Source organism: Nyctibius grandis, chromosome 5 (genome assembly GCF_013368605.1).
Source record: "Nyctibius grandis isolate bNycGra1 chromosome 5, bNycGra1.pri, whole genome shotgun sequence".
Classification (NCBI taxonomy): domain Eukaryota; kingdom Metazoa; phylum Chordata; class Aves; order Nyctibiiformes; family Nyctibiidae; genus Nyctibius; species Nyctibius grandis.
Window position 1 is genome coordinate 78,461,037 of NC_090662.1, and position 26,108 is coordinate 78,487,144.

Below are 26,108 nucleotides of genomic sequence, written 5' to 3' on the forward strand. Positions count from 1 at the left end.
TATGACTCAAAACATACTTTATTCAAAGAACAAGATTCATGGACAGGAAAATTATGTTTACAGGAAAATCAAGTGGAAAAGAAAAATCTGATTACTGTTGAAATTAACTCATCATCAAGTTTCATATTTTTGGTTAAGGTTCTGGATAATTATATACATATATAATACAGAAACATTAACATAGTAGTTTAATATTTCTGTAATAATCAGATGTACCTGCAAAGTCTGCTCTCACAGTAATGCTTGTATATTCAGTAGTTTCTTCACAGATTCCTTATACTGAGACATGTTATTTTCTGTTTCACCTTCATTTTTAAGTGCAATTACAGAGTTTCTGTAATCCTTAACCACTTCAGATGCAAGAAGCTCTTCCTTAGTTACATTACTGACATTCTCTGAGGCTTTTATTCGAAGCAGTGTATCCAAGGCATTTTTCTGAGAGCAGCTATTTTCCCAGATATACTCTTCCATGTCTTCCTCAGTCTTCTCGCTCTCCCACATCTCAGTTTTCTAAAAGAAAATATACATCGTCTTACAAACCACTCAAGATTGAAACAAAGCTACAATAATTTGAAGAAACTTCTCTCTCATACCAATTAATTTTAAAAATTATATTCATTGTGGAAGGTATTTCTCCTCCTCTAAAGTACAACGCTTGTAAGTCAAGCCTCAATCAGAGTTCAAAAGATGCCTGTATGTCATACATTTTCTGTGCAGAATGAGTTTCTTTCCTCCCACTTACCAAGTTCTTTATGAAGCTTATGGACTGTACACAATGAATAATAAAAAACTTTGTAAAAGTAATAATTTTAAATAACCCTAAATGCTCAAGCTTTGGAAGTAGCCACTTAGCTATTATGTCCCCAGCACATGATTTTGGTATGTTTATATTGGCTATAAGATGTGAAGTGAGACAGCTCGTACCAAGTAACCTATGATGAGAGGCAGCAATCCTTCACCATTTGGGAAACATTTTAATTGTGACTCATAAGGAAAAGCACCACCAATTAATCAGTCTCCTCTTCCTGCAAAACAAACTGCTCCTCAAAAGAATCTCTATCCACAAGGTGCTTATTTTTACCTAATTGGTGTTGCAAGATTAGACAGAGTCAAAAGTTGAACACAGACAGAAAACATCATCCCACTGCCTGTAAATACTTGGCTTGTGCAGTTCTTTACAAATTTTGTCTTTGAGCATTTCTCCAATTCAGCAGGGCTTCTTCTAGCTTCACAGACTGTTTGAGGGATATTTCAAATGTTATAACCTGCTAATTTTGTATATTTAATGTTTATTGTACTTTGGTAAATATATATGCTTCGTAGATCTATTTGTATTTTTATATATTGTAGATTGTATATTTATAATCCTTTAGTACTTTACTGATTTAAACAATACATAGTATCTTTATATTATTTCAACTATATAAGAATCACAATTTGAAGTATTTTTGGTTTATTTTTAGTGGTCATGTTTTTCTTACAATTGTTGTAGAAATCATGTCTAAATAAAACTTGTATTTCTCTGGGAGCAAGTTCAAAGAAACATTATAGTAAAACATTTACATCATATGGATTTTTTTTTTTAATCCTTTGACAGAAAGGGCTCTTCAGTAAATTTTTAGCTATGCAGAATCCAAACAAACCTGGCAATCACAAGACAGTTGGTGGGGTTTTTTTTGTGTTTTTTTTTTCATTTGTTTGTTTATTTTAAAGTATGCTGTCCACTAGTCAACAAGGCTGCTGCAGTCAAACCACAATATTTAATAAACTTTAACTAAGATCCAAGATTTTTTTTCCCTGTCCTGGTTTCCTGGGAATAAAAAATTTATAGAATCAAATTTTTGTTGGATTTTGTTTCAGTTTGTGGCCAGCCATGGTGATCAAGGCAGTTAAATCCAGGGCAGCTGACGCAGGCTGGCCCACAGGTGTATTCTATATCATTAAGTTCACTATAAAAGGGAGGGTTTGCTGGGGAGGGAGGTGTCTCTTTTTGCTCTCCTCTCTCGCATTCCCGATGATTGCTATCCCTGGAGCAACTTGCCAGCAACTCTGTAGCTAAGTATAATTTTGTGTGTTTTGTATTATCGTTGATATTGGTTTCTTTATTTTATTAAATCTGTTTAACCCACGAGTCTCCCTCTTTTTCCCAATTCCCTTCCTAGGTTGGGAAAAGGACATTGGGCGAGAGAACAACTGCTTATTGTTTAGCCCCGGGTGTGGGCAAAACGTAGACATCTCCTATAACCCTGTGTGCTTGGGTCCGTCTATCTGAATTTAAAAATACTTTAGCAAATGATGCATCCTGCACCTGGTAAATGGAATCTCTTGTCTCTTAAATCTCTTAGTCCAAATGTTTAGTCAGAAAAAGTGACTAATACTGCTAAAAGGCTCACATGACTGACATTAAAACCTGGAAACAATACAACACAGAAGTAAAAGAACCTCATTCAATTTCTAGAGAGGAAAAAAAGGAAAAAGGACGTACTGTAGCCTGTATTGCTAAAACAGCAGTGGAACAAGTGGGTATAGTAAAGTATTCCTTGTGTGTTTGAAAAATACTACAATTCAATGTGGAGATTTACATAGTTTTAAATTAACACCACCACCCTGGTTTACATATCCCTTGTTTATCTACATAATGGCTATCCAAGACACTTTTTCCTACCTCCAAAAGAATTTTAAAGCAAAAGCTTCTCTCACAGGGATAGGATTTCTCAAGAGTAAGGGAATAGGGGTATCGCCCCTGGTCATTCACTGGACCAAACTCATGTTTGAAGTTTAAATGATCACTGTGAGGCTTTTAAACACCTTTGAGGTATAGCAGGGACAATAAGAACTAATTATAGTTATTACATTTATCTCTTTAGGAAAATCCTTCTTTGCACGCATTAACCTACAGGATTTTGGAGATGCATACTGATAAACAGATTAAGATTTCCCTATCTCTTGAGCTACACAGAGCAAAAAGATTTTAAAGGAGGTCAAAGAAACAGTTAACTATTTCTTTCTTGGAATCCTTCCCAGAAGAATGGTGTGTCAAAAGGTATTTTAAAATAAAATTCTGACTTCTGGTGGGAAGGGAGGCAGGAAAGCATTTGACAGTAGGGGGAGATTTCAAAATCCATTCCTCAGCCCACTACAAGAAGCCAGTATCCATTGCTGCAATGTTGGTGGCCGTGCCTCAAAATGAAAAGTTATTCTACTGTACACAGGTCCAGACATACATCACAAACAGGAAACTGAACAGAAACCAGATTTTTGCAAACTGACTGTATTGAGTAAAACTTAAATACCTTCCCAACCAGATTTATTGCAAGAGAAAAAGTTAATCTGGAATTACATTTTCATTTGAAAATGCACCCTAGGTAGACAAGTACCCATGAACTCTGAATAGTGGAAATGTTACAAGTAGTGTAGTCTCAGTTTAAAGTGTTACAGAGAAAACTAATGAGACAATGAAAGAAACTTCAAAAATGAGGTCTTCATCACTCAAGAGTTTTGTTAGTTGTTTATTTTTGTCCCCTGCAAATTTAAAATGTTAGTAAACACTGCAGTAAGAGTCTTAGAAATGAGAATAAAACCATGAAAACTGGAATACAAGTGTGGCATTGTGTAACATTTTTCTAGAATCCCCACTTAGTGAATGAGGTTAAAAATCAAGAATGTACGTTTCTTCAATGAATTAACTAAAAATGATTGCTTCATTCTATCACACATAAGACAAAAATCTCAGTAAGTATTAACCAGCCTGGCTGAAGATGCACTCAGATGGTAATTTCAACTGTTTCTCTTACCAAAACTTCCAATAAGAACTGTCAAAAAAAAAAAAAAATCACCAGAAAACAACTTTTCATATGAAGTCAAAAGGATATAAACCTATTACTAAGGAAGAGGCACAAAAGAGTGATTTTTTTTTTTTTTTTTTACACCTCCTAATGCAAATACATAGAATTACTTTTTTAATGCTATAAACAGAATAAGGATTTGTTTCTAAACAAGTCTTATGTGACAGTTTAAGTCAGTATTTTGAGAGGTTTACAAGCCTTTACAGTGCTTAATCTGAAGTGCTGTCACAGTGTAAATACTAAAATAGTACTCTGGCCAGTGAAATTGCTTTTTACATAAAAGTCATTAACAAAAAGCTTCAATATATATTGTATCCTTGAGTACAGAAAAAAGAAAAGCATTTCACCATCATATTTCTTGTTTGTTTTTTTTTTTTTTTCCAGTTTAAGTTTAACTTTCATAATTTTGCTGTCACAGCCAGGATTAGAATTGTTAGTTCTTTGGTGTTTCTTTTGAGGAAGACATTTTGACTAAAATTTGTAAGTGGCATACAGAAATCTTCAAGGCAATTAAAAACATGACTCCTGTTAGTCAATTTTCTTGTCAATGGCTTGAACAGTTAAAAATTTAATGCTGTTTAGCAAAGACCAAGTATTTTAGTGGGATTTTTTTTGAGGGGAAGGAAAGTTCTTTAAGTTGCAAGTCAAATTTCAAACTCTGTATAGTCTGGAATAAATACACCTATTTCTTAGTACTGCACTGAAATAAAAGATACTCTGTGTGGTACAATAATTACAGATATTTCAGGTAATAAATGACAGCTATGCTAGCATTTTCCAAATTAATTGGTACCTTCAAGCCAAAGAGGAGTTGCCAAAACAATTACGTACTTATTTCTTCACATATATTGCACCTTTGAACTGTACTATTTAGTACTAACTTAAACAGAAATATCAACATAAATTTGTAAATACGCAAAACATATTTGTATCTCATAAGATTGGATACAAAAATTTTAATTTCTTGGTGAGGCAGAATAGGTTAAAATACATTCTTCTGAATGAGCAGAAGGTTAGGACACAACAACAGCACAGGGCAGATAAGACCCCTAGAGCATCAAGGAATATCAGGAGAAAGACTGTGAGGACTAAACATTCCACTAAGGTACAAATGTAGAACAGAAAAGGGGAACAAGCAGCGAAGAAAAAAGAGAACTTTGCCTCAAAATATAATACTGGATGTAAGAGATGCTCTCATATGTAATGATACTCACAGGCTTAATCTGTTTCTGACACTAACTTAAGAGTCCTCAGCAGTCACCATCATCTAGATCACCTCTTTCAAAAATGAGGACAAAATCTAATTTCTCTGGGCTGAAGTGGTTGCGTGTATTTTCTGGAAAATCCAGGCTTCTGAAAGGGTCATTTGAAAGGTATTTATCTAACTCAGTTTGTGTTCTGAATGCCTATCAGATAAGATTCTGATCTCATCAAGAAAGATCAGTGATATTAACGGTCCAAACCTTTGATAATTTTCTGTTCATGTTGTTAATATCTATGCCCCATAAGACTTCATTTCACTCCAACACTTAGACTGAAAATTAAACAGCTGTAAAAATTATATTTATGCATCAAAAAGGAACCTTGTTTCTCCAGCACCTAGAAACATGGGGTTTAAACATAAGGTATTGCAAAAAGCCTACTGCAGTCTGAAATTGTACAAAGAATTGACTCAGCCCTTTGCTTGAATGTTCATCCTTTGTGGTTCCAAGCAAGAGAAAAAAAGTTTAACCTTATTTCACTGCAATACACATTTCCTGTCAGCAAAACTCTTTTCTTTGGTTTTACATGTTTGAATTCAGATCTTCAGAGAAAGTTTATTAAATTTAACATCTACTATGCCACTTAGCTTTATCTTTTCTGACTCACATTAATGATGAAGACTCTTTCAAGTTGTTAGATTTTGCGCACTTGTGAGCGCACAATGGAATGTGATACATGCTTCAAAACAAAGTATATATGCCAACATTTAGAGACCACCCATACTTCAGCCTCATTTTGTGTTACTTAAACCATGTATAATGACATAATGAGAAAGAACACTGTTGTAGGAAGGGCACAATTATATCACACATCATTATTCTAATATCTCAAATTCAGGAGGTTCACACGAAGCAGTCTTCAGTTATACTAAATGGTGCCCAGAGCTCTAAATCTGTTTCGCCCAGGTACATTCTCTAATCACTAGGCTATGGCCCTCCTTTTCAGTTGAATCAATCTTGAATTTTCTTCTGCCCAGGGGAACAGTTTCAGCAAGACTTAGTGTCTCCCTCCACCTCCCATTTTAACTCTGCAACCCATGTGTCACAACATCCTGAGTGTTCAGAATATGAAGTTAAAGTATACTTTTGAAACCTAAGTAGTCAGAGACCTGCTTCGGTTTCAGAAGTGGACTCATATCCTTTCACATATTTTAGGCTGAATTACAAAGTTAACTCCTATTACAAAAACTGCAAAATTCTACTGTTACTAAGTTCTACTGGCACAACCTGAAGTGATAAAAATTATGCTTACTTGTAATGGCTTAAAGTGACTGTAGATGAAAAAAAGGCAATACAATTTAGGTGCAAACTGAAGTCTAGAGAAAAGCTATATAATGGATTTTAGGATTATCACCAATGGTTATGTAAAAATATTCATTCAGCTGCATGTATACACAGACTCCTCACCCTACCAGTGCATTGCAGTTGAACACTCTACTTAAAAAGGAATACAAAAACAATGTGGGACACTTTCCTCAAATTCATTCAAACTACACAGCTTTGGGGTTCATAGATAAATTTTAGTTAAGCCTCTAGTGTCAATCTGTTCCACTCTTCAGTTTTTTTCCTTCCCTCACCCTTCTGCTTCAACTTCCCTGTCCTTTCATTTCAAGTACCATTAACATCTACAATGCAAGCACAATGCAAAGAGATGCACCCAGAAGACCCTTTGGCTATTACTGTACATATTCAGTAGCCACTTTCCACTTATCCCTACTTCTATATTCCTTCTTCCTTACTGTTCCTTTTAAGTCTTGAATCTTTTTTATCAGACTCCCATAACTACACTACTAGAAAAAGCAAGAGAGAGTTCAAAAGTGTGTACAGCATTACTCTACTGTTATTCTTAGTATGTCAGATTAGACCTTTTACTTTAATGTAAAAAGGTCCATTCTGACCCTGCAGAATAGAAAATGCAAGGGCAACCTTTCACTAATCTTTCAAGATCTCAGCTGTGTAATGCAGAATGATATCCTCCACTCTCCATTATCTTGCATTTGTGTATGTTGAAAATCATGTGGAATTGGACCAAGGAAAATTGATGCACCTTTTTGTAGTCTTTACTGGTTTAAAACAACTGTGAGTTATTTCCTCCTCACTCTATCTTTTCCAGATTCCTCCCCTTTATAATGACTATGAATGCCTTTCCTTACTGGAAAGTTAACTTCCTGCTCCACTTGTTTCTCCATCCTGCTTTCAACTCATAACAGAACTTTACTTTTTAAACTATTAAATCTGAGCTGGGTGTGAAGAAATCAGTTTACGACCTTTTTAACCACTTGAGGGCAGCAAACTCTTACTCTTTAAAAACCATTTAATACCATAAAAGTACATTCAGGTTTAGAGATGATGTTACAGCATTGAAGAAGTACCATCATTTAAAGGCAGCAGGAATACAATTGATTGAGCTGCTGTTTAACAATCTACCTAATATATCTCACCCTTTCATTGATTAATTCAATCCAGGCACAATCCTGGGGGGTAATTTGAAAGGAAGCACAGAAAAATTCCAAAGAAAAGTTCAATTCTTGCCAGGTGGTGCAAGTCAGATATCTACTGAATGCATTCTAAAAGCTAATAAAACACAAATATTTGATTAATAACCTGAAAACTATTAAAAACAAAGCAAAAGATCACGAACTATTTCAAAATAAGAAAAGAAATGAACACTCTTAAGTTTTAAAATCTAAATGTTTTAAAAAAACTAAACTCATGTGGCTGACATCTATCTGCATTTATCAAAACTAATCTGCCAAATGCATCAGTCTGGGATCTTAAGGTACTTCTCGCTGCTTATGCATCTCTGTAAGTAACAGACTACAACTAAACTGAGCTCTCCATTAGATTTAGGCAGCCTCATTAGCCAACCTGTAATTCAAATAGGTTGAACCAAGAACACAATATGTAGACCTGCTACCACTGTTCAGATCCATCTCAAGAAACAGCACACTGTCTTACCAAGTGACTGCTATCAATCCACCAATATGCTGCCAATATTCTGAACAGCTTCCCATAGTTGTTCTGCTTTACAGCATATCTCATTTGAACCTGTGATAACAGAGGATGGATCAAGAACCAGAGGATAAATTCATATTTTTCTCCTCTCTTCCTTCACTTCCTCTATTAAAAGAAACAAGCAAGATTTTTTTTTTTCTGGTACAAAATAACAAGCACTATAGATTCCCTTTGCCAAAAGCAAGGATAGCATTATCCACTACAGGAGTGCATTCTAGAGGATGAAAGAAAATCATTGCATTTCTTTCTTCAAAATAAAGGGGTTCTATTTGTTTAAATACAGATCAAATACCAACTGATAACACAGTGCAGTGTTACCTGAAAGGTAACACAATCCTGAAAGGTCCTGAGCGCCTCAGCTTTTGCAGGGTTTTGCATGGTCAAGTCCATTGATGTCATTTCCGTGTGAACATTAAGTAAGGAAAGAGAGGACAGTTTCAGATGCAATACTACTTTAAAATACCAATCCTTAGGGGTTATGTAGCCCAAAAGGCTACCCAGTAGTATCTCACTTCTCCAAGTAATCATATAGCTTCAGCTACTCTTCATTCCCAGGTCATGAGTACCTTTTTGCACTCCTGCCACCTTTGTCAGCTGCTTCATCTTAACTCTTTATTCTGACCATCTGATGATTCTTTTCACCTGTCCCTCCCTCCCGCAGCATGGAAACTCTGCTTCTTCATGTAACACTCACAAAACCAAACCAGACATTCATCCACTCCTTCCACAAAAAAAACAAAACAAAACACAACAACAAACAACAAAAAACCCACAACTGAAGTAAAATTGCTCCTTCCTTTCAATTCTCTCCCTTTTCCTTATTTCCCCATGCATTCAAAAAAAGGAGCTCTCTTACACACATGATTATAAAAAACACCCAAACTTCTATGAAAGCTTCTCTACATCAGGTTTAATCCTCCAACATGTCTTCCAAGCCTTTCAAAATTTGGCTAGTCTGTCTTCTTGAGTCATCTATCGATTACTAGCAGGTTAGACAGGACAAAAATGCTAGTTTCAGTGCATTAACCTATCAACATGGTTTCCTCACTTTGGCTGTGGTACTGCTCAGAAACCAGTTTGCCAAATTTGATTGGGATAACCTTTTATTCATTTATTTAAATGCAAACAAGCTCTCTTCCCCACATTGCAATTCGAGAAAAAAAATCCATTCTTAACAATATACCCAGAGTCTTGAGGCAGCGCAATACCTGTACCAATTCTTGGTGATCCTCCCCTCCTTCCTTTCTATTTTGTCTGCACACACTTATTGTATATTTCAACTGTAACTCCATTATAACAAGGATTCCTGCAAACTGAGCCTTCTAATTGCAATAGCAATAGGATTACTGAGCTGTGGATGCCCTGGGTTTTTGTTGAAGCCAAGACTGGAAAAGCATACAAGAAAATCAGTAATACAGATGTCATTGTTGACACAGTGATAAATTTTGTCTTCTAAGTATGCATACAAAGAGACAGATGAACCAGAATTAAACTCTTCATACTCATTACTTTAAGAATAACTTCCTGCTGGAAATGCATCTCTACACAATGGCGCTTCACAGCACATAGTTCACTACATACCCAACAAAATCACAGTCATTCTTTTAAAAAGGTTTCAGATTCCTAAACTATCTGGATGCTCTAGTTCATAACTGTAATAAAAGAATTATGCACCACTGGCAATGAAAATATAATTACACTTGAAATTACATTTCCTGATTTATATCTGCATACAACTTTTCCTTTTATACATTCACATGCCTGCTGGTTCACAAAATCAGTAATTCAGTTATTAGCATAAATTATAGAGTTATGCCATGTTTAGAGAGATAGTAGGCAAAGTTTTCAGGATTGAGGGCAAAATTTACATGCAGCCAGCTTTCCCTTCACTTAGTAAGAATTCAACACTGCCATCTTCTTTTTATTGAATTGCATAACACACATGCACGAAAACACTGTGGCACTACTCTGGTGGGAAAGTCATCAAATCTTGCAATTAGTTCTGTAAACAGGATTGATGTTCCTGTCTACATGAAAGGCCAGTCCCCGTCCATCCCCCTCCAATATTTAAAGTTCCTACAGAACAAAATATACCACACATTGTTTGCTTATGTTACAATATGTATCCAAACTATCTTTCATCAAGTTATTAAAAGGCATTACCACTGATCATGAAAAAAAAAAAAAACAAACCACCCACAAAACAAAACATGTCACACAAAATAAAAAAAAACATGTCTCAGGAGATCATTAATTTTTCATGGAAATCAAAGACAATTACAACTGATTGATGAACTCATCAAATATTAACATGGAAGTTGAAAGGTAATAAAAAGGCAAGAGACTTATGCATATTCAATACACACTGAACACTCATGTAGCAATATCACATAGCCCTGTCTTCTATCACTAAGTAATGCTACAGCAAGGACAGATGTGGTGTTCGTCTGGAATTATTAAAGTGAGCAGTGTCTAGCTCTCTTGTCATTGCTTAATCCTGGAAACCAATCTCTCATTAATTTAAGATTTGTAATGCAATGTAATGCTGTTGGGGAGAAAAATATCCATGCATACAAAGCACTTGAAATCTAGAGCAAATGTATCTTTTACGATGTTAGTAGAAGCTGAATTTAATTTGATGCGTTCTACAATTACAAAACATAACCTTCAAGGCAACTTCCAGTGAAAGGGAAATAGAGCTCATCCTCCTTATGTTTTTTACGTCATCACTACAATGATAAAAATCAAGAACACTGAAATTCATAAAAATGCTAAATATGGAGATTTAATTTGAATACTATAGAACAATTGAAAAGAGTAAGTGTGAATTTTGGTAGGTAATCAGCTACAACTTATTTAAAAGAGTACATCTATGGAAATATACTGATGATGAAGGCTTTCACTGTCTGTCTCAAACAATGTGACTAATAACTATCACATTTAAACAAAGTTAAGTTATTCAAAACGTAACTACGGGTTTTCAACAATAACTTAATTTTAGACTGCTAACTTGTTTTCTGTAAAAAATGGCTGTAAAATTGTTGAAGGCATTACTTAACAACCAACACAATTGACCACAAAAACAGGTAAGAGTTTGGAATCAGGCAAAATGTAGATACTGTGCTGCATGTTAGTATTCACAGCTTTAAAGCCAGTAACAGTTTTTGCTTTTTTGAAATAGTCTTGTTTTCCTCTCTAAACATGGTCACTGTTAAAAATGCATAGATAACAGGTTATAATCACAGAGTACACCATTTCTCTGGATATGCTCAATTCATATTTGAACACTCTGCATAGGCAGCCCAGCATGCTGCCAAACTAAAGGCATGTTTAGGAATCCTGAGAATTAAGGTGCTTTCTGCTAGGCTCAGGGTCAGTTTTAGGCTCGTTGTTGTGAGACACAAAGTATTGCAAAAGAATCTCTTATTAAGGTCAAAAACTAGAGAACTTCTGAAAAGAGGCGAACTATGTACACAACACAGAATAGCACTTATGAAGTTAAAGAAATGAACTCTAATTGACTAGGGAATTAAGATTCAAACATAAGCAACTTACTGTGGTTGAATTCGAAGAAAAGTGAGGTGAAAGAGGAAAGAATCTAAGGTAACGTACTTTAAGCTGCGCAGTCATGGAACTTTTTATAAGTTATGAGAGAGCGCATTAGAGAGCGTACACGTGTTAGTTATTCACAATTGCTTACCCAAGATTCATGGTACAAAACTGTGAGGAGGTGTATGCCATAATCATAGTTCTGTCTTCTTAGCGGACATCTGAAAATTCATAAACAAAGTTAGTTTTTTTGAAATCAAGCCACTGTAATATACTTTTGAACAAAATGTTAAACTTACTATCAAAATTTCTAATTTGTAATACAGTGAACTTAGGGAAATGTGTTTGATTCACACGCATTTTGAATTGCACATAATCAAGAAGAATATCATGAAAGCACGAGTATTAAGAACATGGAAGAATGGGCGTCTGCAAGTCAGTAGGAAAATGTACAAAATGCAAGAATTTACAGATCTTCAGGAAACATTAAAAACTTCTTTGCCCTCTGTGCCAAAGTGGAATCCAACATACATTAATCTGAACTCCTTGAAAATCTGATTTTTTTTTTTTTCCCAGACCTGAAGGGAGGAGGATGACTGGTGAAAACAGCCATGAAGTACAGTTCAGAACAGAAGATCTAGCCAACAATTTAAGAAGAAAAGTTTAAGTCAATGTAGCTTTAAGCCAAAACAGGATCACTGGTAAAATCTGTTGGGATAAGACACAGTCCAGCAAAAACAGTGTATTTCTTAAAACTAGTCATCAAAACCTTCTGCTCAGAATTTGATGACATTAATCCCTTCCTCATGCAGATCACCCATAGCCTCCTGTTTTTCTCACCTCTTCCTGCAGGCTCCTTCACCCTCCTTTTTGATATACAACAAACTGAATCATGTGAGACTACATCTGAGACACTCTAAAAACTCTCATCTGAATGACTATGGACCATGACTATTCTAGCAAATGAACTTTAAAAAGGACTCAAGCTTTTGACTCTTATTTCTTTCACAGTGAAAGAGCCTCAGTTTAAAAGTAATCTAAATACCAGCCTGGAAAATCCTGTATTAAAGAAATGGAAACCGTTCAGAACTTGGGCCTTAGAATTTACTAAAAATAAAGTGAAATATCAACAGGCACATTGAGAGTTCCTTCTGGAATACAGCATGAGACCAATCACAGATGGTCTAGAGGGCAAGCACCTTTCAGCTATCCTAATGTTCTAGCCACAAAATAAGTTTTGCTAGGGAAATGAAAACTGCTGGTAGCACAAATGGTCCCAGTAAACTACCCAGATTTCCAAGTCTAGTCAAAAAAAATATGCACAATTTTATCCATTTTGTAGTTATTTTATGTAGAAATAAAACATTATTTCCTATCAAAGGACAGGAAATTTAAGATGGGAAAATGAGTTCTAATAAAAAATATGCAAACAGAAAAGAGTACCAATAATGTGTTTCCTACCACTGAACACAGCTGTGAATTAAAGTGTATTGTGAATTTAGGAATATATATGTATTCTCTTAAACTCTTCAGAATTCAACACAGAAAACACATTTCTCCCATGCAGCCTTCTGAACATAACTGTAAATAACTACAGTGATTTGTTTATATCTGGAACATCAAAACATTGAGAAATGTCTGGTCACTGATGTCCCCATTTTTCTTGCCTGAAACTCTTCAGATCATTGTTAAAAATAACAGAACCCATTTGGGAAACATGACAACTACTTTAAAATAACAAATGAGACTTACAAATACAGAGCTTCAATAACTAGCAATAGTTAACAAATACTAGGTTTGACCTCACGTGATTTGTCCATTACAATTTTTACAGTTAATAACAGCAGTACTAGTACATTTAAGTCATATTTTAGCTTTAAAAATATAATAATTTCCTAAGACAATAATTGATATTACTGGAAGACACAGAGCCCTTTCCATAGTGTGAGAATTACTAAAGGCATTTTTCTTCCTTCTTGTAACCATACCTGTCCGTTGTAATTGTGAGTATATCTGTATCCTTACAGTACCGTTCTCCTACAAGTTTAATGAGCTTCTTTTTTGCATGGTCATCCAAATTCAGGTTAGAAAGTTTAACCTTCAAGTACAAGAGAAAACACTTTTAAGTACTTGGATAAATCCAATCTCTGCACCCTGAAAATATTTTGAGATAGTTAGGCACATGTTTTATTGAGATTTAAAAGGACAGCTATTAAGTATGCATTTGCAGAATTTCTTCTGATTGTATCACATGTCAGAAGTCTTAAAACAAGGCAAGCATAATCTGAATATTCAAACAATAAATTTATTTTCATCCAAATACCAGAGGGGCTGGGGGAGAATATTTCAACTCAAAATTTTTTCCAGAGGAAAAAAAGAGCTGTCAGTTTAGTTTTTAGCTGTATTTCGTATTCACATGTACTTCACATGGAATAATAAATCTTTTTTTAGATTTTTTTTTGCAAATACAGATCAGTAAAGTTAATACTAAGATACATCAAAGATATTTATGACAAGCATCCAAAAGAGGAGGAAAGACATCAAATCAGAATTCTCAAAGTCATTACTGAGAGATTAATAGAAGTATACAAAGATGCACACAGATAGCAGTGTAATGGACCAGAACTATCTGATCTCACATAACTGATCAAACAATAGTGCGAATGGCTTGTCTTCTGTTCCAACACCAGAAACCCCAAAACTATAAGATACAGAACAAGTAACTAGTATTAAAAAAAAAAACACACCTCTAAAAAGTTAGTCTGAAGCTAGTTTCTATATATAATAACAAGTATGAAAAGTAAAGCAAGCTGGTTTTAGCTATCTGTTTACACAACAGCAAATGAGAAGGCTGTGAACCTTAACAGTCTAAAGATATATGGTGCTGGAAACAAAAGCTTCTATTAAATGAGAGTTGCTGAGGAATATTAAAAACATGAAGACATAACAGTAGTGTCTTACTAATTAGTTCACTGCTTGTTTTTTCTGTATATTCTTTCTACTGTGTCATTGCTGTACCAAAGAACTGTTCAAAAGTCAAGAAACCTGCAACAGAAAAACTACCAAAAGTTGAAGGACTAAAAGAATTTAGAAGCTGCAATAAATATCAGGAAAAAGTATTACCTGAAAAGAAAAAAATCCTACTACTAAAAATAGAAACCTGAAGTACTAAACCTAAATATGACAAGGGAGGAGACAACCGGGTTTCAATACTGAAACTTCTAATCTTGAAAAAATGTCCTAACATTCATTACTCCATAGATTATATGAAAAATGTCTCCTTTTTAAGGAATTACATGCTCATTTACTACGCATGCCTGTAATACCTGTGAGCAGGAGCTCACTTAGCTTTGTTCCTTAGCTCACACTTTGTCTAGTCTAATTCTAATAGACCTGTTAGATGCATCCAGTCTTCAAGCCAGTAGCCAAGCTGAAGAAAAACCCCTCTGTTCTTAGTGCAGCCTAAAACAACCATGAAAAATCACTCTGAACTCACAATACTTCCAAGGTCCCAACACACACAGCAAACCCTTCTAAGGGTCAAGGCTACCTTACTTACAGTGGCCTTCCATACAGTGCAGCCACGTAGCCATCAATCAGTGGTGACAAGAAAAAAAAAACCTGAGCTATGAGAAGGTGGGCCTACCCCAGCTTTACTGAGAAGCTGTACCTAAGCTGAGGCCTCAGTCTCTGCCTAAGGCACAACACAGCGATGTCTGGGCCTAGCCATGGCCCACACTGACCCAAACCTGATGCACATCCTTGACTTCCTGGCTTGACCTAACTTACTGCATCTCTATGGATTTGCTTGACAGCCACCAGATTGCTGACTGATCCTAGTTACTGTCACCAGACCTAATCCTGATCTACTGACTTGTCTGTCTCTACCCCCTTCAACTTCAAACTTGCCTTATCATTATGAACTTGTCAGGTGATTAATGGGCTGTTGGATGGACGAGGCTCCTACTACCAGACCTGTCCTGCTCACCTTGCTCAGGTAGTAGCTGCACCCTTTTTGGGAAGGTCACTGCCTCTGCCTGCCTTACTGCCCCTGGATCACCTGCCCTTACAGAACAGCCTACCCTCACCGCTGCTTGACAATGCTCACACAAACTGATGAGAAACACCTTTTTGTAAAACACATTTTCTTAATGTTGTCTTTCTCCAACATTCACAGAAAGAAAGAATGCTCCAAATTCTACAGGGTTTCAGACACAACTCTCCAGCAAGCATAAAACTGCTAGTGCAAGTAAGCACTTTATGACCATGACTATCTAACTTAATGGGATACTCCAGCCCAGATGTCCAGCATTAGCTTGCTTTAACCAACAATGCAAAACTACTTCATTGAGTTGTACTTTTTGCACTGTCTTAATAGGATGGCATTATCATAGCTGTATCATGCTGTCTTCATACAGTGTGATCATCTGAAATTTACTGTTAAGAGAGCTATGATTTTATTCTACATTACTTGCTTTTCCTATAAAAAACTAAAATGCTATCTCGTCTGTTGCCTATGTTACAGGACCACAAAAAATACACTGTTCTTAACAATCCAAAGTCACACTGAAGTGACAAATATTTATACAGCTACTTGCTTCAAAATAGGGTATCAATTGGACAGCTTGTAATTGTTAGCTGGAATGCTGCAGAGTATTTTATGTTGAATTTTAGAAAAGTTAGAACTCCAAAAAGAACTGCAGTTGATTTTCAAAAAGTCTCGGTTTATGTCCTGTAGTACTATGTTGCCTGGCATGATGTGGAAAGTTCCACTTGGGAATAAACTAGGATAAATTTAATTAACAGAAATACTGGCATTAGGCTACAAGAGATGAAAAATTAGCATCTCTAGTATGGTACCTGGTAGAAAAAAGGCAAAATTTTTTAACTAAGATTTAAAAAGTTTAACTTTTAAACAAAATTTAAAAAAAGGAAATCTTACCATGAAGATCCATCAGACAGTTTATCATAGTCTGTAACACAGTAAATGCTCTCACTGATGCAAACTCAACCACTACCTGACCCAGTGCCATCTGCTTTCACCTTTAAATCTTTCTCTTCCCCCTCCCTAGGCAGGTTTTGTTGTCAGAGGATTAATCAGACAAAGAATTTATTAATGAAGTCTGGGATCAGAACACCAGTAACTGAAAAAGCGAATGGATAGTTGTTCCGTTTTTGTCTCCCACTCCAACCCCATCTTCTTTTAATATACATGCATAATACACATCCACATAATGCCTTACAAGTACCAAGGCCAGTTAACGTTAATTAACGGATATAGACAGGCTAATACAGACATGCTTATTTGTGTATCATTTTGAATTATCCTCTCCACTGCAGCATAGCCAGCCGCTAGTCCAACATCTTGTGTCTCAACAGCCACATTTAACAGAAAGACATTTGTATCTAGTAATGTTTGACACAGTTTAGAAAGCAAGAAATTCTCACAACCTACTGTTTTTAATGGGAGGAGATTCAAGGCTGTTTGAGCAGCTGAGCTCTTCCCCCTACCTATGACACCATGCCCAGCACTGACCTGCAAATGTCAGTATTACTCCATCCAAGACAGCTGAATGTGGGAGCAAGCGGTGTCCAATGTGTGCCTCCTCCTCCACACACTCACAACCCGGCATGAAGTCATGGGGTTTTGTTATTACACTGCATTTCTTTTTATTTCTAATGCACATAAATTTGTGAAAACTTGCTCTTGACTATGGATCTGAATTAGGAGACAAAAGGTTAAACTCTAGTATGCAATGACTACAAGGGGATGGTGAAGTTACTGCTAATAGCTGTGTGAAATGCCTATATAAGTCAATGACAGACCAAATTAAAATTCAACCCAAAAGGTTTTACAATATAAAGGGAAAGCGGAGACTCCTACACATACAATGAGCTACTACTGTTAAAAGCTGCCATGATTAGATGTTGTATAGGTGTTATGAGCATGTGGTATCATGCAGTATTTTAAATTCTACACTGACAAGAGTACGAACACAACTATCACTGACCCCACTGCTGCTGCTGCTCTTAAGATAGGCTCAAATCTCATCTCAAAATGCATGTTCAAAAGCTACAGTACAGTCCTAACTTTACGCCCACGAAGACAGGCAAGTGCTGGAACAGGTTGCCCAGACAGGTTGTGCAATCTCCAGCCCTGAAGGTTTTCAAGACCCAGCTGGATGAAGTCCCAAGTAACCTGGTCTGATCTCATACCTGGCTTACTTTGAGCAGAAGGCTGGAATGGAAAACTCCAGAGCTCCCTTCCAACCTCAAGTATCCCATGACCTTTCTGATCCCATGATCAGAAGGCTGCTGCTCCTACTGCACACGTACTGATGCCTGGAGGCCTGGCAACTCAATACTTATTAATAGTGCTGCATTCATATGACCTATCTTTCAATACCTGTGCACTTCTAGGGTCTATAAATTAGCAATGAGAGTGTCTAAGCAAGACACTGAGTACAAAGGCACTTACAGCCTTTTGTACAAGTAGATTCTTCAGAAGGTACACTATTTTGTTTATATCAGTTTAATCTTCATTTATAAACACACACCCATAACCTTACAACCTCAGTTCCAACATGCTGCAATATACTTAAGGAAATCCACTGCTTTTTATTCAGACATTCAGTAAACCATTTCCCTTATTTCCTTACAATATATCATATTTGCACATGTTTTTGAAAGAAAACCAAGAATTTGGGTTTTTGAAACAAAGGCTGTTTACCGAAAATACTACTTACTCTTAAAGTCACCACTCTTGCTTTGGGATTACGAATAGATGTCCCTGCAGAAACATAATCTACTGTTTCAATTTCAATAGGAAAATGCCGTTCGCATTTCTCATCACTGTCCAAAGCACTTGGCCATTCAGTGCAAAAATCTGTAAAATAAAGAGAAAACACTCCAAGTGGTATCTGTTGGGGTTTTTTTTCCATATTTATTGCAATATATAATTTTTAAAAGTACTGTTTATAGAAACCATACTCATTTAGATAACGGCAGGGTCTCTGCTAGACTTGATCCAGTACTTCAATGTCTGTCTTTGTACTCAGTTTCCCAAAACAGGATACAGTACTCCAGATGCAGTCTCACAATTGCCAAATAGAATCATAGAATGGTTTGGGTAGGAAGAGACCTTCAAAGATCATCTTGTCCACTCCCCTTGCCATGGGCAGGGACATCTTCTCTAGATCAGGTTGCTCAGAGCCCCATCCAACATGACCTTAAACACTCCCAATGATGGGGCATCCACAGCTTCTCTGGGCAACCTGTTCCAGTGTCTCACCACCCTCATCGTAAAAATGTCTTCCTTATGTCCAATTTTAATATCTACCCTCTTCCAGTTTAGAACTGTTGCCCCTTGTCCTGTCACTAGAGGCCTTGGTAAAAGGTCCCTCCCCATCTTTCTTATAAGCCCCCTTTATATATTGAAAGGCGACAATAAGGTCCCCCTGGAGCCTCCTCTTCTCCAGGCTGAACAACCCCAGCTTTCTCAGCCTTTCTTCATAGGAGAGGTGCTCCAGCCCTCTGGTCATTTGCGTGGCCCTGCTCTAACACATCCAGGTCTTTCTTGTACTGGGGACCCCAGAACCTGATGCAATACTCGACAGAGAGGAAAGAATTAATTTCCTGAATGTGGTGGCTACACTCTTGTTAATATAACCCAGTATACAGTTAGCCTTCCTTGCCACAAGGGCACACTGCTGACTCGTGTTCAACTTGCAAATGCCCAGCAGGCTCCACATAGCCTTTTCCGCTGTTTGCTCCCCCCTATATCCCCCCAGCCTGTACTGCTGCACAGGTTATCCCATCCCAGATGCAGGACTTTGCAGTTGCCTTTGTTTAACTTCATGAGGGTCCTTGCAGTAGATTTTTTCCTGCCTGTTGACATCCCTCTGAATGGCAGCTCTGCTTTCCAGTGTATCACTTGTTCCCTCCCAGTTCGTTGTTATCTGAAAACCTGCTCAGGTTGTGCTCTCTCTACCATTACCCAGGTTGTTATAAAGCATGTGTTTGCATACTTATAAATGGCTTCCAGGAAGGTTTGCTTCATAATCTTCCAGGGAATGTGGTGAGACTGACTGACCTGCAGTTTCCTGCATCTTTTGTCTTGCCCTTCTTGAAGATGGTCAGGCAAAAATCTCCTGTTCCTCCTGGGTAGTCTTTACCTGTTTCCACTTTCTGTGTACTTCCTTTTTGCATCTCAGGTCACTCAGGAGCTCCCTGCACACCCATACTGTCCTTCTGCCATACTTGCTCAACTTTCTGCACACTGGAATGGACCATTCCTTTAAGGGGAGTTGAACTTAAACATCTACCAGCTCTCATGGGCCACTTCGCTCCCCAGAAGAGTAGCCCATGAGATCTGCCAAGCAGATTCCTGAATAAACCAAAATCATTCTCGTGAAGTCCAGGCTCTAGTTCCACTGTTTGTCTTGCTCACTTCTCTCAGGATTTTAAACACCACAGTTTCATGACCACTGCCACCAAGGATGCCCCTAACCTTCCCAGACTTGACCAGTTCTTCCTTGTTTCTGAACAATAAAACCAACAGAGCATGTCTCCTAGTCAACTCATTGATTGTCTCAATTGAGAAATTGCCTTCAATACACTACTTGCCTTCCTCACTTCTCTCAAGATCTTAAACTCCATGATCTTCTTTTCACAACCAAGGCTGCCAGCAACCTCGACATCTCCAACCAGTTCTTCCATACTTGCGAGTAGCACGTGCAACACAGCACGTTCCCATAGTTTGTCCAGCATCTGCATCAAGAAATTATCTGCAACACAGTCCAGGAATCTACTAGATTGCTTCCATCCCATCCTGTTACCCTTCCAGCAGATGTTGGGATGGTCGCAGTTCCCCATGAAAACCAAAGCTTGCATTTGGTGAGGATTTTTTCAGCTGTTCACCTGCTTCCTCTTCTTAACCAGGCAGTCTGTGGCAGATGCCCACCAACACAACCTTTTTGGCTTCTCCTCTGATCCTTTCTCTTAAACTCTCAACCAGCTTGCTACACATATAGCAAAGCTCTGCATCTGAGCTCTTCTTTTGGGTACAGGTCAGCTCTTCCTCCACATCATCCCTGCCTGCACCTGAACCATGTAAGCTTTCTCTCTGCATTTCTGTGACTCCTCAGACTTCTAATTCCTCCTGTTTCCTATGCTGCATGCATTTGTATACAGGCAACTCAAGACAGGCCTCTTATCTCCTCCCTGCCCCCTCGTGCCTCCACTTATCTTTGGGCTAACCTCTTCATTAGGTTCTCCTTATTGGCTTGCTGGCTGGCAGAGATGCTCTTGGTCTTCATTAGATCCCTTATCTCCCCAGCAGACCTTGCTCTCACAGAGAGTTTCCTTTTATTAATAGCATTTTTTTAAAATGCGTGCTGGAATGGCTACTAATTAAACCCTGGTCTAACCACAGATAATCTTCTGAGAACTGAGTTACATTCATCACTCATCTTCCTTAAGACACTAAACTTGCACTACTTCAGTAAAAGCAGGTCCTAATAGAAAGGTAAAATTCAAGTCTCACTGGTGTGCTGAAAACCTCATAAAACATACTTGCCTACTACCTGTATGACTCAATGTAGCAACAAGAAAGCATTATCATACTAGCCAAAGCCTGACAACCAGCTTCAGAGGCGGACCATGTCTGACCTTCTACTTCATCACACACAGTTATATCTTGCATTGTCTTAAAAGTCCAAGAGAGATTTTTTTAAAAAGAGGAAAAAAAAAGAGGAAAAAAACTCATCAAAACCAAAAAAACCTCACCTTTAAGAGCTGCACAATGTTTCTTAATTGCAGGAGGAGTAAGATGCAAAAAATTGGGAATCTGAAACAGATGTATTAAGAGTTACGAAAATAATAGCTTTTTGTCTGTTCATAAATAAAGGGACATTACTGAAATCTGATTACACTTTTCACATTTGTTAAGGTAGCACAATAGGCTTAATAAAATACTCAGATAAGAAGACTCTTCTCAAGTCTGATTTAGCAAAAGAGTTAAGTAAAGCCCCATTAGAAAAGTGACAGGCATGATAATCCCCAAAAAGACTCCTGATTTGGTTCATTTGTATTGTTACTTACATTTGTATTTGTTACCATTTAATTTAGAAATTAAATAGAATATTATCCAATTTAATAATAGAAAACAGTATCCAATACAAATATTCAAATCAAAGCAGTACAGTCTTAGTGAATAATAATTTTCAAAGTTAACACGCACCAATGGAATGTATCTTACCTTTATAAGTTCCAAGTTGCCTTCTTTTGCTGGAGGTACTCCTCCCTTCACTGGGTAACCCATTCGAACAGGGAGAGGCACAGAGGCAGCTTTAAATGGAGCTGCTGTTGGATAAACACTGCTCCAGTCCTGATCAACAGCCATCCTCTCAGTTCTGGGAGGTGCATGCTAATAAATCGAAAATTATAAAAGTTCGATGGGAGATATGCTGTTTTTGGAGCATACACACATGCAAAGTTATTTCAGGAATAAATTCCCAAACATACAAATTTCAACGTACACCTTTACATCAAAACTTAGCGCTCATTTGTAAAGGAATTTTTAAAAGATAGCCTCTCAAAGCTTAGGTAGCAAGCGCTTCCCAGTCTTCAACTGCATTTTATTTCAGAAATCCTCAGAAAGAAGACCTTACCATTGTCTTGTGTTGTGATAAATTAGTGGGGGGAAAAAGGGAATCAAACCAGTATTTAATTGCAAACTCAATTTCCTGAACTGCCTAAGCATTTGGTGGGGGCAAGAACATGAACTTTAAAATTCTGAAAGTCTGAACAAGTTCATAATAAAAGAAATAGATATTAATAACCCTGAAATGACTTGCTATAGAAATTCCAGTATAGGAACGATGTATTACCATATTGCAGAAATAGCTTATTTCCTCTAGTAACTGACTAAGGTTCCAGTCAAATGCTCTTAAATAAAAAAAAAAAAAAATCAAGTCTTTGTTTCTTTCCCCAAAACCTTAATTTTTAATTTAGAAGGGTAGAAGACAAATGGATATACGCAGTCAGCTGGTCTGACTGATCTGGTGCATCATTAAATCTGCTATGGGAAGTTAAACGAACAAAAATTTAATGCACACCAAGTCCACATTTACTATTTACCTTTAAAAATCGTAACACATACTGCTTTTGAAATTTATGTGTGGAATAAATAAGAAAATTCTCAGTGATTAAATGCTCAGACATCAGTTTTAATTCTACTCTGCAAGAACAATTTCATTCATGCACAATATCGGATTTTTTAATTACATCAGAAAACAACCACTAGAAATCCTCTAAACCCATACTGAAAACATTAAAATGTGTGTTTTTATTTTAAATGCAACTTTAATTTGCTTTTAAGGCCTGCAGTACATGGTGGCAATACAAGCTAATTGGTAGCTTGTTACGGTTAATGCTTTTGCCTTTATGAGAATACAGACTGAAAACAGCTGGGAGATTAAAGAAGTTAGGTGCTGGTTCTGGAATTTAGTCACAGTGGATTGTTTCATCAGGTTTTGGCTTCAGAAGGGCTCCTGTACAAACTGTTAAGACAGATATCTTAGAAAACTTTTTCAAACACATCTGAGTTAACTGCAAATAGTTTCAGTGCTTACTGATCTTACGAACTGTGGTGTCCTGCCTCTTCTCCTTGTTGAAGCTGAAAGAAAAAGAAACATTTTTCAATACAAACTATTATATGGTTTTGTGGGAAAAAAAATGCAGCATAATCCTGTATGCTTTTTTCCTTTCACAAAGACAATATACACTAGTACTTCCTAGTCTTTATGTGGAAGAACAGGAAGATCAGATACTCCTACTGCAGATTGCTCATTTATTTTTTGAAACTTGAGATAAAAAAAGCTTGGAAGCAATTTCGTCTGGGTCTATCCCAGAAGCACATTAAAAATAATTTAGTGGTTACATGCCTAAATGCATTTTGCTAGCATCATATATTCCAGCTCGATGCAAGAGAAAAGAAAAATGAGATGAGAGAAAGTACACTTTTGCCTTCATAACTGTGCTTCCTTTTCTCTTTCCCACACAGATGTTAAGTCACAAGTCACTCTCCACCAGCAGTACAAGACAGCTAAATCTAATAGTTCACCATTACCAAAAACAGAATTTCATGGCTCCATCCCTTCCTTCTGACAGCACATTTTCACACCCTCTTCTGTGCCACTCTCAAGCTCATCTAACCGAAGTATAAACAGTTGGCAGATCGAAGTGTTTTTCATCTTGAGCTGGGGAACAGACTGATGGGTTTGGTTTCTGCCTTTTTACCGTGTTGATCTGGCTTATTGAGCAGTCTCAGAGAAGATACAACAAAGTGAAAGAGTTTACTCCTTTTAAGCAGGCCTGAGCCACCATCTGGCTCAACTGACTTCAGCTGGAGTTCTGGTGAGGGACTCATAGCAATGCATGAAGATACCAAATACCACTAGATTTTCAATCTAAACAGGGATCTTCACTTTCTTGTCTTCATTTCCTCACCCACCTCCCCAAACTCTAATTTAATCACTTTCATGCCCCCCACTCCACCAAAACGCCAACAAAGCAATGTTTCCTGTATCATAGTCAGACAAATAAAAGTCAATCTGATGAAATTTATTTCCAATTGCCCTGTTCGGGCTTGGTTTTCTTTGGTTTTTTTTTTTAAGTTTAATACACTGTTGCCACATTACAATACAGTATACATTTAGAAAAAAAAGAGATTGAATGGGATTTAGGAGTGGATGTTTGGGTTCTTTTTGCCTCATTAATGTGTCTTACACGTCTATTTCACATAAGGCTTGGAAAACTCATGAATTTCACAGTTCTTCTGTTTTCCTTATCTAGTTATTTTATCACTCCATTCTCTTCCATCTCTTCTTGCTACATAAATATTTAAACTGAAAAATACATAGGGAGCTCTGCAACAACTGATACCCAGTGTTTTTTTATCCCTTGACCTGCTGTTTTGTGGTGCTTTCAAAAACAGACCAATCTTATTATTTCCAATACAAACATCTACAATTTCAGGTCAGGTCACCTTTTACTCCTCCAGTGCCACAGGCCCCAATATCAGACATCACTTAATGGCCCTTTCACCATCCCAGCCTGCTCCTGAATCCGTAGATGACAAATGCACACGCAACTTCCAGAAAAAATGTTGGTACAACCCTGACCAACAGTTTCCATTTGCACTCAGAAGAGCCTGAACAGCTCAGCTTGAGGCCAGGCGTGACAGCAAATGTTTAACGCGAGTACACATCCCTCAGCAAACAATGAAATTCTCACTTCGAATACCTAAAAACAGGTAATACACTTCAAGTCCACTGTAATACTGTAATCCCGAGCTGAAACTCTATCTAGCAAACACCACTTTGCTCACTTCTTTCTTCAGACTACTCACAGTATTTACGCTGCCAAAATCTGTAACCTTTACCATAAAGATGTTTTGGTTTTTAAACATAAAGCTCTCCAGCAAATACTTGCAAACAAACCGTCTTTTCCAGAGCTGTCTACAGCCGAGGGGAGGGACACGGACGTGAGCTCCCCGCCCGCCCTCAGGGCCCCGCCAGCCCGGAGCCAGGCGCAGCCCGAGCCCTCCCCCCCCCGCCCCCGGACGGCTGCACCCCTGCTCCCGCCAGCACGGCCGAGCGGGCCGGGCCGCTCTCACCTTCCCGCTGCTGGCCTTCCCTGCGGTTCACCGCAGGCGCGGAAGAATAGGCCGCACCCCTGAAGACAGGCGCTACCACGACCCTCCCGCAGCTCCGGGACAGCGCAGCCCAGTAACCCGCACCAGCCCGCGCCGCCCCGCCGACGGGCGCCATATTCGGGGCCTGCCCGCGCACAGCCGCCCCCCTCCAACAACCTCCCGGCAGGACGGCAGCCGGCTCGGGCCAAGCCAGTTGGAAAGGCGAATCGTAGCGGTTCCCCGCCCACAAGCGGGAGGGGAGCAGCGCGGCCGGCGAGGGGAGGTGCGGAGCCGACTGAGGCGCCCGAGGCGCGACAGAATCCCGACAGTGAGGGGGCGGAGAGCGGCTTTGGGTCGAGCTCACGCAGTGACCTGCCGCTGCGTTGTGCTTTCGACATCTTAGCGTCGGGAGCTCCTGCGTGGGCCTTGGGCGCGCAGCCGGCCTCCGGGCCTGGACCGGGCCGGGGCTGGGGCCGGAGGGGTGCGATGGACTGGGGATTTCTGCCGGTGGCTTGTTCCCGAAGTCAGTTTATTCTCACAAGTAAAAATAGAACTCCTCAGTCCCTGCGTGCGTTTTGTATCGCCAAAGCAGGGACAGGCTCTTTCAGCCACCCCTGTAAGCGAGGCTCCGTGGATGTCTTCAGCAAAACGTAAATGGGTTCAAGCCTTGTCATTTGGAAACAAAATGATCGCGGTGTCATGTGGTGTCATCTGGACTAGGTAGTGCTGCTTTTCTTAAAT

At 38.1% G+C, this 26,108-nt stretch overlaps 1 protein-coding gene across 1 annotated transcript; it reads right to left on the bottom strand.

The window, feature by feature from the left end:
* Positions 1–25,563, bottom strand: MRPS35 (mitochondrial ribosomal protein S35). The gene is made up of 8 exons (XM_068401600.1): positions 25,350–25,563; positions 23,305–23,348; positions 21,930–22,097; positions 21,458–21,518; positions 18,418–18,557; positions 13,660–13,769; positions 11,823–11,892; positions 1–510 (listed from the first exon to the last, which is right to left on the bottom strand). The coding sequence occupies exons 1-8, from the start codon at positions 25,501–25,503 to the stop codon at positions 232–234; spliced, it is 1,026 nt and encodes a 341-aa protein (XP_068257701.1). The 5' UTR covers positions 25,504–25,563; the 3' UTR covers positions 1–231.
* Between the last annotated feature and the right edge of the window lie 545 nt (positions 25,564–26,108).

What these genes read in the sequence shown, in the direction of transcription:
- MRPS35 (XM_068401600.1), bottom strand. Translation starts at nt 25,503, where the DNA reads ATGGCGCCCGTCGGCGGGGCGGCGCGGGCTGGTGCGGGTTACTGGGCT. An exon ending in CACCACAGTTCGTAAGATCA is followed by an intron (nt 22,098 to 23,304) that starts GTAAGCACTGAA and finishes TCGATTTATTAG; the next exon opens with CATGCACCTCCCAGAACTGA. An exon ending in GCAACTTGGAACTTATAAAG is followed by an intron (nt 21,519 to 21,929) that starts GTAAGATACATT and finishes CATCTGTTTCAG; the next exon opens with ATTCCCAATTTTTTGCATCT.